Here is a 13,122-nt window from a genome sequence, read left to right as displayed (position 1 = left end):
TGTTTTTCAACTACCTCGATGTAATTACGTATGGCAATGATCTGCCTGGATGGCACGCAAAACAAAAGCTTTTCACTGTATCTCAGTACGTGTGACAATACTAAACCAATACGAATGATCTAAAATGACTTGTAGGTAACTTAGTGCCATGTAGTTGCGAAGGTATCCTTTTGCTTTGGAGGAACGTTTGATATTTTGGTATCTTTCTCATTGATTGGATCATCTTATATTAATGGATGTCCAAAAATAGGAAACGTGTTGGTAATTTTTATCCATTGCCCTGGAGCACTCAACCCCTGCCACTTCAATGGTCCAGCAAGAGAAGACCCAAGTTGTGCACCTGCTTCTCGGCTCAGGGAACCTGTGTTGCTGGTGAGTTGGGGAATAGCCCCGTTAAGCGCTGGAACGGAGGGTGCGGCCCAGCTTCCTTCCCTCGGGTGGCTGAAAGCAGCAAGGCGGAAGTCAGCGAGCTCAGAAGCCGGGGATTCCCCACCGGGGACTTCCGAACTCTTCTCTCGGCCGTCAGCGAGCAGCCAATGAGCGGCGCCGGCCAAAATCCTCAGCGCCAGCGGGTGCGACGCTACAGCTCCGCCGGGACTCGGGCTTCTGATGTTGGTGAGTCTGGCGGCGACCGTGGCCGGTTAGGGCCCGAAAGTGTAGAGGAGCCGGGCCCAAGGGAGCGGACACCCGGGCTCCCAGGTCTGGGACCAGCATCAGCCCCACTGCCAGGGGTGGGGGGGAGACCGCTGCCCTTCAACTGCTGTCGCGTCTCGGGTGACTTGCTGAGGCCTAGTGAAGGGCGCTCTTCAACCCAGCTGCTCGTAGGGGAGGGGAGAGACCCATTCATGTGATCGGAAACACAACGGGCAACGTATGTCTTAGATCATCCTTGCAAAGTGCTCTCTCGTCAGTTTTTACGGTTGCATAAGGTGCAGTTGGAGAGCTAACTAAAATTACTGTTTTGCCACTTGGTCGAGTGGCGGAATGGCCTCTTCCGCTCCCATTTATTATGTTCTAACTGTTAACATCGCTTGAAAGTTCTCTGCCGAGGGAAACGATGAGTGGAACATCAAAAGCACAATGCTGCAGATGCTGGATATCTGAAATAAAACAAATGCTGTAAATGCCCAGGTTAGACAACATGTGTGGAGTGAGAAACAGATCAGGTCGATGATCCTTCATCGATTCTGGGAAATGTTGGAAGAGGAAAGAACTAAAGGAAAAGTTTGAATTAAAGAGGGGTAAAAAAAATACTGGAATTATGAAATACAAAGGACTGGAATTGCTGAAAATTATTCCTAGAAGACTAATTGGAAACTTCTTCAAGCTTCATTTAGGCATTGTTGATAAAGATTGAGGTCCAAGTTGAAATACATTGGGGACTGAAGTTATAGATGACTCAGAAGCTTGAATTCACACTTGAGAAATGGACGTAGACATTCTGCTAAGCTGTTACCCAGATGACATTTAGTTTCCCCAATGTGGAAGAGTTGACTCTGAGCATTGAATACCGTACACTAAATTAAGAAACGTACAAGTAAATTGTCTTATCTGGAAGGTGTTTTTGGGAAGGGCATCTATGGCTCTTGCAGTTGCACAGGAAGGTGCTATGAGAGGGAATGGTCCTCTAGGAATGCTCCAAAAAAAAAAGTGGGCGTGACAGATGTATCATGCTGAAGGTGTTGGAAGTCCAAGATGACAATCCTATGAATATGTAGTGGATGGAGAGAAGGCAAGGATGTGGGAAACATTTTCCTTTCTCTGAAAGTGAAGAGGAGGTACGAGAACAGGAGTGTGAGAAATAGAATAGGCATGGTTGAGGGCCTTGTCAATTGAGGTAGAGGGGAACCCATCATCAGAGGGGGAGAAAAGGAAAAGCTAATGGAGGTACTAATGTGGAAGATGGTATCGTCAGATCAGATGTGGTGGACTTAAATAGAATGGAATCTTTGGAGGAAGAAGTGTAGTTCAGGTCATAGTAGGGATCTGTAGGTTTGCAAAAGATGCTGGTCATGAGATTTTCCTCTGAATTGAAAAATCAAGAAGTCAAGGAAGGGAAGAGTCAGAGATATACCAGATGAAGGTAGGAGTAGGGCAGAAACTGGCAGCGAAGGTAATGGAACTTTCTAATTCGGCAAGGAGAGTAGGAAGTAGAACTGATACAATCATCAGTGCATCAGTAAGAGAGATGAGGTGGGAGGAGGGGTGTGATTTGAGTGGCACTAAAATGGGGAATGTTCCACCTATCTCAGAGATGGCTATAGCTTGGACTCTTACAGGTTCCCACAGCTACCTCACTTTTTTGGAGGAAGTGGATGGAGTGGTAGGAAAGATTGTTCAGTGTTACAATGAGTTCACCCAGGCAGCGAAGGGTGGTGGAGGATTCAGACTGGTTTCGAATCTATTCAAGGAAGAAGCAAAGAAGCTTTGGTGACCTGGTGGGAGATTGTGGTGTGGGGAGATTGGATAGACACCTGCTGAAACTGAGCCAGCTGGGGGCAGTAAATTAAGGTTGTTAACATAACAGTGTAGTGGGGAGGAGTTTACTGTCAGAAAAGATGTAGATGTAGCTGGGAAGAGATTGGACAAGGAAGCTAAAACAGAGTTAAGATAGGAAGAAATGAATTTTGTGGCATCCTTGTTTACACACACATTCCAGGTCTGTCTGTCTTTTTCTTGATCTCTTCCTATCCAATGCTTTATTATTTCTTACTTTGGTTTAATTGATCACTTCTGATTCTCTATGCATCTTTCTTCCTCTGTAATTATACACATTGGTGCCTATGCTCCTGCCAAATTAGTTTAAGCATTTCTTGAGCATGCTAGTGAGATTCCCAGCAAGGACATTGGTCTCAGACTTCTTGAAATGCAGTCCTTCTATCTTGAGAAAGTCCCACCTGCCCAAGAAATGAAAACAGAAAATGCTCAGTCGAGCATCAACAGAATAAGAAACAGGATTAACATTTAAGATCAATGACCCTTCAGCAGAAATGAAATATTACCTTATTTTCTCCCCCAACAGGTGCTGCCTAACCTATTGAGTATCCCCAGCATTTTCTATTTTATTTCAGATTTTCACCACAATAGTATTTTTCCCTTCTGCCTTGACGTCTGATCCTGGAATTACTTCCATAAACCTCTCTCCCTTTGCATCCTCCTCCTGTTCCTTTTCAATGCTTCCTGAAAAATCTTCTTTAATCAAGCTTCTAGTTGCCTGTCCTAATATTTTCCAGTGTAGCTCAATGTCAAACTTATTTTGAAGCTTAATCAAAGTATTTTTCAGGCTGCAGCATTTACAGCCATTGTCAGTCAGAAGTGCTGAATGGATCAATCATCTCTGTTATTCTTTAGCCACTTTTGTTCACCTCATAAAATATCCAGAAATGGCTGAGAGTGCTGGTCACAGCAAAGACTATGGGACCAACCAAGATCCCTGCTGTAATTCTGAATGTCTTTGCTGCAGAACTAGCTGCCCATTCAGCCTTGCTATTCGAATACAGTTCCAATGGTGTGACGTGACTGTTCAAGATTAATTCTACTGTTATCCACTCAAAGTATTAATTTAAGTCCAGATCTAAGTATACCAACATTAGAAATAGGAAGGTGATTTCTGCTTATTATCAAACAGCTTGCTTCAGGGCAAGAGTTAGGTGATTTTTTTAAATCTGCACAAGGACTATTCCAGACAAAATTAATTCCATTTGGGCAGTAGCTATGTCACTCAATACCGGACCAACTGAAGGATGTCAATAATACAAGTGAACAAGCTTGCCAATATAGTTATTTCATTAAAAAGGTTAGTTAATGATAGAGGAAATAGTATTCCTAAGGGATATCCAATTTTTGTGAAAAAAAATTAACTAATATCCATTGGTGGTGACCCATCTTGAAGGTGTTTGTCAGAGTCTGAATATGTAACAATGTTCAATCTCAGTCAGTATTTTAGATTCCATTCAAAACAAAAGAACTAATATTTATGACCATTATGTTTTAAAAATCAGGTCATATTGATTTTAATTAAAGAGCAGCTTCTCTGGCTTTGAGCAGTTGGACAAGAAGAAGAAAACAAGGACCAGATGTCCAGTGTTTTTCTTTTTCCCTCGTGTCGGGCCCTTGTAGTTACTAATTTAATGTTATGTGAGTGGTGTTGCTCACAGTGCACGATAAAGACAATTTTAAATTCTTAATGTGACAACATGCTGATATTGGATGATTATGTTGTACTTTTGTAGGAAAATGTTTTCTTTCCCCATTTGCTCACTAAGCCATTTTCTGTCACGGTACTTTGTGACCCAGTCAAGACTGAGCTTTCCATAAACTTGTTACTGGCCCAGCACAACAGCAATGCTTATGCCTAATCAACTTGTATTTATATCACAACAGCAAAGGAAAACTTTAGGAGCCATTAAAGGATGACTGTCACCTTTCAAAAGCATTCTCTGCAGTGGTGTACCAGCTGTCTCTGCTTCTGTTTATATTATTTGATGATACAGTTATATTATTAATGTTGTAAATGAAACCATAATTATGGGGATTAACTGGAGAAATATTTGACCCTATTGTTTCACCATGAGACAGACTCAAAGTGGATAGAGTCCAGTTTTATTTTCATTACCCATGCTGCCCATTGGATCCAAACAAGGAAGACAAAGATATTTAGTTCTTGTAGATTATGAAAAAATAGAATATTTCTGGACACAAACTGATATCAACACACTGACTCTCCAAAGAACAAAAGCTAGTTCAGAAGGGAATCCTAGGATCAGCAGCAGGCATATATAACAATGAGGCACCACCCTAGCAAAATTGTAACATTGGGCTTCAAACATACCAAAGAGCGAAAGCAGCATATTAACAGACAGACTGAATAATTCCCACAAACAACAGATCAGATTAGAGGTGTGCAATCTTGCCAAGTCAGATTATGATTGGTGGTGGACAACAGATGGTTTTGGGAGGAGGCAGAGGCTTCAAGAACATTCTCTTTCTTGATGATGACCGAGGCCAGCACAGGTCCCAAAGGTGAGGTTGAAGGATTTGCAACCATCTTCAGCCAGAAATGTCAAGTGGACAATCCATCTTGATCTCCTGGTTTCCCCACAATTGCACAATCTTCAGCCAATTTGATTCACTCCACGTAATATCAAGTGTGAATCAAATCATGCCACTGGATAAAGCAAAGGTTTGGGGACGAAACAACATCCTGGTGGTAATGCCGTTAACTTGCATCCTGAACTAACCCACTTCTCAACATCAGTTTTGAATAATGCCTAGTTATATTCTGTCTATGAATTAGGAATGAATTCAGTCGAGGTAATTACTGCATCATCAGTCTACTCAATCACTTCAAAGTGATGGAAAGTATCTTTGATAATTCTGTCAGACACCACTTATTCACCACTAACCTGCTCACTCAAGGACAATTTGGCTCTAGACCTCGTTACAACCTTGAATTCCACAGATTAGTTAAAAGTGACTGCCAATGATATCAAGAAAGTATTTGATCAAGTGTGGCATCAAATAAATAGAAATCATGGGGAAACCCTTCACTTGCTGAAATCGTAACTCATACAGTTGTGGTTATTGGAAATCAGTCATCTCAGCTGATTTCTGTTCAATCCCATTTGAAGCCCCTCAGATTTTGAATCAGCTTGAAATGTTGATGCATGAGCAATTAAGTGAAAAATAGCATTTAACTGAAGTGCCAAGTAGTGACCATCTTCAACATGAGAAAGAATCTCACCACCCATTCTTGGTGATGCTAATGCTTTAGAACGCCAAGTTCCATACCATTGTATTCAGATATTTACCTGGCTGGTCCAGTTAAATGTAGTGGATATAAGAGCAGATCTGAAATTGTTAAGTTTACTGTATGTGACTTGGGTCCTGATGTCCCAGAGCCTTTCCACTACCTATGAGGCACAAGTTGGTAGTGTGATGGAATATACTCTTGCTTGGATGAGTTCACTTCCAACATCACTTAAGAAGCCTACATCATCCAAGACAAAACAGCCCACATGATTGGTGCCCATCCAACATGCTTGAATAAATTCATTCATTCTCTCTACCACTGCTGCAGTGCCATCCATGAAAAGTACTACAGCAACTGGCCAATCCTATTTCGATGATATCTTCCAAACCCACACATCCTGATCCATCCAGAAACATAAGGGCACAGGTGCATAGGAATGTCACTTTTTGCAAGTTCCCCTCCAAATCACAGGGCATCTCAGTTGGAAATGTATTAGAAAGAATCGTGCTGACTGATAACCAGCAGGACTATCATCTGTTTGCACCTCAGAAAATCTTGGACATCCGTGCATGCATGGTCAAAAGCATTAGTCCCAGATATGTTGACGGTTAAATGCTGGTAAATCTGATTATGTTTCACCATTGGGGTTGCCATTGATACACTTCATCTCAGTGCTGAGAACTTGTGGAAGTTTCTATTTCCTCCATTGAACAGTCCAATGGTGAACCATGGTTATTTAAGATTTCCATCCTTGCTCAGAAATTTTAAAAACATTAAAATTTTTAATGTTAATTACTTACCCAGTTAAGCAGGGATTTTGGCTGTCTATTTGTCAGGTAAAATAGTTCAGCTTAGTAATTGCTGCCATAACTATTCCATTATGACCATTTTTATTTGCTACCTTTTCTAAGATTTCACTACAAAAGTCAAAATGATACCAAGAGCATATGACAAAATTGTTAAATGGAGATTTCTTCATGAAAACATGAAAATCAATCCCTCAAACCCTAGAAGAATTCCAGAGATGCTTCTATTTCTAAGTAGTATTTGTCTTACTTAGCCTTTGTTAATTCATTATGTTTATTCTATATTTCAGGTATTAAAACCATGTACTGTATGTTGTTATAAAAACCTCACAAGCTTTAGGAAAAAAACTCAGAATTCAGTGTACATTTGTGGATCATTCTGCTTGGTTGTCTGAAATATGCCAAGTCTGAGAACATCTTAATTTGGTGGGTCTTGTCACTTGCATAGCCCAGTCACACCACAAGTGTAAACTCGCTCTAATAGCGCTGTGTCCTCAAGAGTAGCAAGAACAGAGGACCATTTTGCAGTCCTAAGATACTGATAGTTGCTGATTTGATTGCAGCCCACAGAAGGGCCTGCAGGAATGAAGCTTACTACAATGCTGGATAGGGATTTACAAGATAGGATTTACATTCTTGGGTCTATTGTTTTCTGCCGAATGGTGAGAGGCACAAATAGGACTTTTGCGATTTAATGGTTTTTGTATGGTATTCTAAAGGTTTATATGCAAGTGTTGATACTAAGCATTTTTTTGTGTTGCAGTTATTTTTAGATTTGTAATATTGTTCTGCTAAATATGGATAAAAATATTGGAGAGCAGCTCAACAAGGCATTTGATGCTTATCGTCAGGTATGTGTGGAGAGAGACATCATCAAGAAAACACTAGAGCAACAGGTATGTTATCTGTTTATGGATTATTGAGTACTAAATTGGATGCAGAGGATGTACATTTCAGTGAAAACTCATGAATTATCTCAAGTACCTAGATAAGGCTCTGACAGTTTTCCACAGTAATTTCCATTTTCTTTTGACTTAAGAGTTCAAGCAAAAATTTGATTTTACAATAACTGCCGATATAAATTACTAAACTCCTCCTGTGTCTTATAATAACTTTTGGATATCACGATATTTTTCCCATACTTGTTCAGATGTGTACTTTTGTAAAATGTGCATTTATATTTTAATATTGTCTAAAATAGTTGATTCTATAATAAGTTAAAAGAATTATTTGCGTGAATTTTATTTTTTATTCAGATTTGTGTCTTAGAGCAAACCCTGGAAAAGAAACAAAATATCATTGCAAAATTACAATCACAGGCTGCCTCTACCACTCCTAGAGGTAAGTTCTGGCTGCCAAGTAAGAGAATTTTTTTTAATCGCACCACCACCATTACTTAAAAACTCATCAGGCCTGCCTGTGTGTCACTTTGAGTATCCAGTCCCTTTGGGGTTATTTTTTATTCTTTGCAATATAAGACTGTGAGGTTATTTTGAAATATTAGTCTCTAAACCTTTTTCATTGTATTCCTCAACTGTATTTTCCTTGAACTGTCTTCAATTCATCAATGTCCAGTGTGTTTCCTTTTCCTCCTTTGTTCTCTTTTGTTGCCACCCTCCTGTAACACCCCCCCAAAAAAAAACTGTGTGAACAAGGTCTTGTTCCTGCTCTTGGCACTGATTTCTGATTTTAACTTTTGCTCCCATAATTGGGAGACAGATGGAATGAAATACTACTACTATTCATTGTATTTCTAATTTTGTGGGTAACATAAATTGCTTAACTGAGATGCCATCTGCCAGCTTTATGAATTCTTGGATGAATTGCTTTTACTTTGTATATTGCCTTTTTTATTAAATTAAATCTAATATGATGGAACAATTCCACATTTACTTTTGTTTTTATTCATTTTAATATTCAGCTTTTAATGTTTCAACAGATTTCACCCACTCTTCCAATTGTGGTGAGTTTTAAATCCCCTTCAGAAGGTTGGGGGTGACAGAGGTTAAAACTTCAAATATTTGGAATCTGGCTTTAAAGCAATGATTTGCAATTTAACTGAGATCACTTGGGGTCACATTTGTTCTCCAGAGGCAGGTCAGTTATTTAAATGTTTTGGACTGCAGTAGGCATAAGATTCACTTTAGTTTAACGCATATGTGAGGAGGGTGTTGTTATTTACATTACAGGAGGAGTCTAAGTTTTTATTCACTTTCTGGCATCTGGTCATCACCGTTATATCATGGGTCTTTTGCTTTTTTGCTCTTTGGTCCATGTTTGGACCAAGGTTGTAATGAGGCCCAAAGTGCCACTTGTTGCACTGTTAACAACTTCCATCATTTTGCTTCTCATTTGCAATATCTTGCACTTCAGATGGAATTCTATCTGCCACATTTTTGACCACTGGACCAGTATATTGATATCTTCCTGCAGGCTAGAATATTATTCTTCATCGTCCCTCAAGCTGAGTTTGGTTTCATTGGCAAACCTTTTGGTCATGGCTCCTGGTTTTGAGTCCAAGTCCTTAATTGTATCACAAAAAGCAAAAGTTCTAGCACCTACCCCTGCAGACTCTGACTGCCCACAGCATTCGTGACAGCCTGGCTACATGGAATCTGTTACAGGAGTGGTACAAGCAGTGGGGTTCCATAGGTCTGTGGTTGGCTTTGCTATTTGTAACACAATTAGAGACTTGGTCTTCAAGGTTGACTGTTACTTTTTACTGTACTTGATTTTTAATCCAATTTGTAACTTTCTCTTAAATCCTATGGATTTTTACTCTCCTGGTCAATCTGCCATCTGGGATTTTGTCAAAATCCTTGAAGGATCCATGTACACTACATCAAATACAACACTGCCTCAAAAAAGATTAAATGAACTTAGACAGAAACAACTTCACTCAAACCCATGCTGACTGTCCTTAATTAACTACTGCTTCTCTAAATGTTGATTCATACCATGCATTAATGCAACAGAATCTTTTCCAAAAGTTAAGCCACCACGAATTTGGGCTGAATGGCCTGTAGTTACTAGATTTATTCCTTTTTCCTTTCTTGAAAATAACAATGCCGCCAGAGTTAAAATGGAAAATGCTGGAAATGTTCAGCAGGTCAGGTAGTGTCTGTGGGAAGAGAAATAGAGTTAAGGTTTCAAGTTGGGGGGAAGAAAAACCATCAGAATTGTTGAAGGATCTGAATTTGGGTCAGAACTGAAGGGTGAAAACCTGAAACAGTAACTCAGTTTCTCCTCCTATAGATGCTGCTTGATCTGCTGAGTCTTTCCAGCTTTCTCTGTTTGTATTTCCAATTTCAAGCATCTACAGTTTTTAATTTTTTTTGTTAATTATCATACGAGTCGTCTTTGCTCAGCTGCACAGATCCAGCTCTGAGATTTATCTATGCTAACAAGCTCAATGACTAGCAACCGCCGTTGAGCTAGTTACCGCACAGAACTCTTCTTGCAGCAGATTAAGAAATGGGAGACAGGAGGTGATGAGTGAGACAATAGGATCCAGGAATTTTGCCAACAGATGGAGCAGGCTGCTGCCAGTCCCCAATAGTCCACAATCACTGCCAGCCAGGATGCGTGCTTATGCCCCACATCTCAGGGCAGAGCTTCTGCACCCGCTTTCGCAGGCATCCTGTGCACCTTTGCCTTGGCAGCTAACTCCAGAGCAATGAGATCACCTTTTCCTAGTGTGGGAGCATCAGTGACAGCAGGGCTTTGCTCCAGTGTTATCACACACCAGAGCACAGCCTGAGTCCATGTCTGTCTTTTCACCATGATGTTGCCTGGGATGGAGTGTATGTGTTATGAGGATAGGCTGGGTTTGTTTACCTTGAAGTGGAGAAGGCTGAAGGGGGACCTCATGGTGGTGTACAAAACTGAGGGGCATAGATAGAATAGGAGTAGTAAACTTTTCCCATAGCAGAGGTGTTTACAACCAGAGGGCATAGGTTTAAGGTAAGGAGAAAAAGGTTTAGAAGGGATATCAGGAAGAATTTTTTTCACCCAGAAGTTGGTTGGGGTTTGAAGAACACTGGCTGAGTGGGTGGTGGAGGCAGAGGCTCTTATAACATTTAAGAAGTATCTTCATGAGCATTTGAATCACCAAGGCATAGAAGGCGACAGATCAAGTGCTGATAACTGGGATTAGTAAAGATGGTTACTTGGTCAGAAACAAGGTGGGCCCAGGGGCTATTTCTGTGCTGTATGCTCTTTACAGTATACCTGTGAGTAACCAGGATCAAGAGCACTATAATGAATCAAATATAATGTATATGCAAAGTGGGATACCAGTGTAATTGAAATCTTCTACTGTTGCTGTCATTATTTTTCATTTCTCAGAAATGCACAATTGTTGGTAGGCAGGAATGGCCTGGTCCTTATGGTGAATGCTCTTTCAGTACCTCTTGTGGTATAGCTGGAGCATGAATATTTCCATTTGGCCCTACAAGCAAATCTGCTTCTCTCTGGAAGAGTAATCGCCACTAACCATCACCCACAATCCAATGAGTTGACCCTTCCCCTCACAATCCAATTCCTGTCAAAATAAGGCAGGTTCTCAAGTTTACTTATATTTTATAAGTTCCCAGAACATTGTAACTTCTCCCAGTTTCTTCCCCATAAAATCAAAGCTATATCATTGGAAGTTTGTCTTTTTTTAAAACTTGGCTTGCATCTTTGTACAGCTACTGCAGTATCCAAGGTTACTGGCTTGCAAGCACAGTTGTATAAATGGATGTAGTGAGGTCAGGAAGAACACTAAAAGCTGTTTGTACTGCAACCTTCTATTTAAACAGCACTAGTTCTTAGTTATCAGTGTTGAAAATATTTCCCCCTGGTGAATGTTGATTAAACAACATTTATCTTTTTAGATTTAAGAATTCAATTAATATTTGTCCTAGATACTGCTGCTCAAATATTTTTCAATTTGTTGCAATAATGGTCAAAGTGGGATGTTTCAGTGTGTTGTGTTCAACAGGTAGCACAGGAGCATTATTCCTTCATGTATGACAGTTTCCACAAAAGTTTAAATTATCTTCTGTGTGAGAGGGAGGATATTGCAATAATCTTAAACATTCAGTCTCCATTTATTTTGAATCTTTGTGGAATGTTTTCAGGTTATTTGTTGACTCGCACAATTATTTGTAAATCTCTTCTACTGTACTGCACCAAACATGTTGGTTTACATTATAATTACAATGTTAGTCATTGGAAAATTGAAGTTTTGATATAGACACTGATTACATCCAGTTCCATGTCAGCAACACTTGATGCTTCCACTCTTTAAATTGTCACAATTTATCCAAATTTCAATTCAAGTCAGGAAGAAATTTCCTTGAACTAAATTTTAGGAAGACCAAAGCCCTTGTCTTAAGTTTTGTTCCCTTGGCACTGACCAGCTTTCTCCCTTATTCACCTGGAATAATTTTCTGATTGCATATCTCACTGTCATTAAGACCTCCTAGTTCCACCTTTAAAAAACAATCTCTGATTTAACTGGAGTTGCAGAAATCCTCTTATGTTTTGACATAAAAGCTCATCTTGTTCACTAATGACTTTCTGGAAAGGAAATCTGCCCAGACATGATTCTAGATCCATTAAAGTGACAATGAATTACCTTCCAAAATAGCCAGCCAGCCCAGAGTTTAGGATAAATGCTTTCTTTACCAGTGAAACCCTCATCTCGTGAATGATAAATAAAACAAAAGATTACTTTAAATTAGTATTGATTGTTATTCCTGCTAAAATCCTGACTATCTCTTGCTCTGTTGGAGGTAGACTTTCTTCATTAACGTTGTTACTTTTGTGAGCTGTTTCATTTTCTTATTGGGGTGTTTATATATCTAAATGATTGCAAAACCTTAGAGGATTCCTATTATTTTGGACTAAAAAAGTTGTCTGCTTCAGTCTTGTGCTTTTTGCCATTTTTGTAGATTGTCCGTTATTAAACTTGTATTTTTACATCTGGTTTTAGATTGTTTGATATTTTTAACAACAGCAGATTTTTGCCAAAGCAGGCCATTTGACTTCAATAACATCTATCTTGTGCAAGGTTCAAGGATATGCAATTTATGCCAATGAATAGATGGTAAAGCATGTATTTGTATCTGATGAAAACCTTTGATCAGAGAGGTCCTAACTGAATGTTCCACTCATTGGACTGTGCATTGCAAATCCAAAGTTCTTTTGAAAAAAAAGAGGGGGAAAATATACATGAGAGAGAGTTAATTGCTTGAATTAAGAAAATCTTAATTGACTAAATAAGAAAAAGAGAAATGGAAACATCTTTGTCAGTGAACATTGATTTACCACCCCCAGATAGTAATCACCTTCACATTTACCATTTTGGTACTGAACTTTTTGCAGGTAATATTCCTGGTCAAGTTCAGGCTCTGGACACTTTGCCACAAATAAATGAGGGTGACATACTGAAAGTCAGAAGAAATGAGGCGCAACATTCTGCAGCATCTGATTCACCAGAGGACTTGAAAGAAGCATTAGAAAGGGAAAGACTTTGGAAGGTAAACTTCATTTATCTGAAATTACGAATGACTTGAA

The 13,122-nt window shown here is 39.6% G+C and overlaps 1 protein-coding gene across 1 annotated transcript in view; it reads left to right on the top strand.

Annotated features, from left to right (window-relative positions):
* Positions 1 to 468: 468 nt before the first annotated feature.
* tank (TRAF family member-associated NFKB activator) overlaps positions 469 to 13,122 on the top strand; it is a 64,379-nt gene continuing 51,725 nt past the window's right edge. The window contains exons 1-5 of the mRNA XM_052028103.1: positions 469 to 615; positions 7,322 to 7,454; positions 7,815 to 7,899; positions 8,498 to 8,521; positions 12,931 to 13,085. Of these exons, the coding sequence (XP_051884063.1) occupies positions 7,356 to 7,454; positions 7,815 to 7,899; positions 8,498 to 8,521; positions 12,931 to 13,085 (363 nt within the window). The 5' untranslated portion in view covers positions 469 to 615; positions 7,322 to 7,355. The remainder of the gene's footprint in view (positions 616 to 7,321; positions 7,455 to 7,814; positions 7,900 to 8,497; positions 8,522 to 12,930; positions 13,086 to 13,122) is intronic.

This window comes from Pristis pectinata, chromosome 1, assembly GCF_009764475.1.
Source record: "Pristis pectinata isolate sPriPec2 chromosome 1, sPriPec2.1.pri, whole genome shotgun sequence".
Lineage (NCBI taxonomy): Eukaryota > Metazoa > Chordata > Chondrichthyes > Rhinopristiformes > Pristidae > Pristis > Pristis pectinata.
Note: the sequence above shows the minus strand (reverse complement) of the source record. Positions and strands in the feature narration are given on the sequence as shown.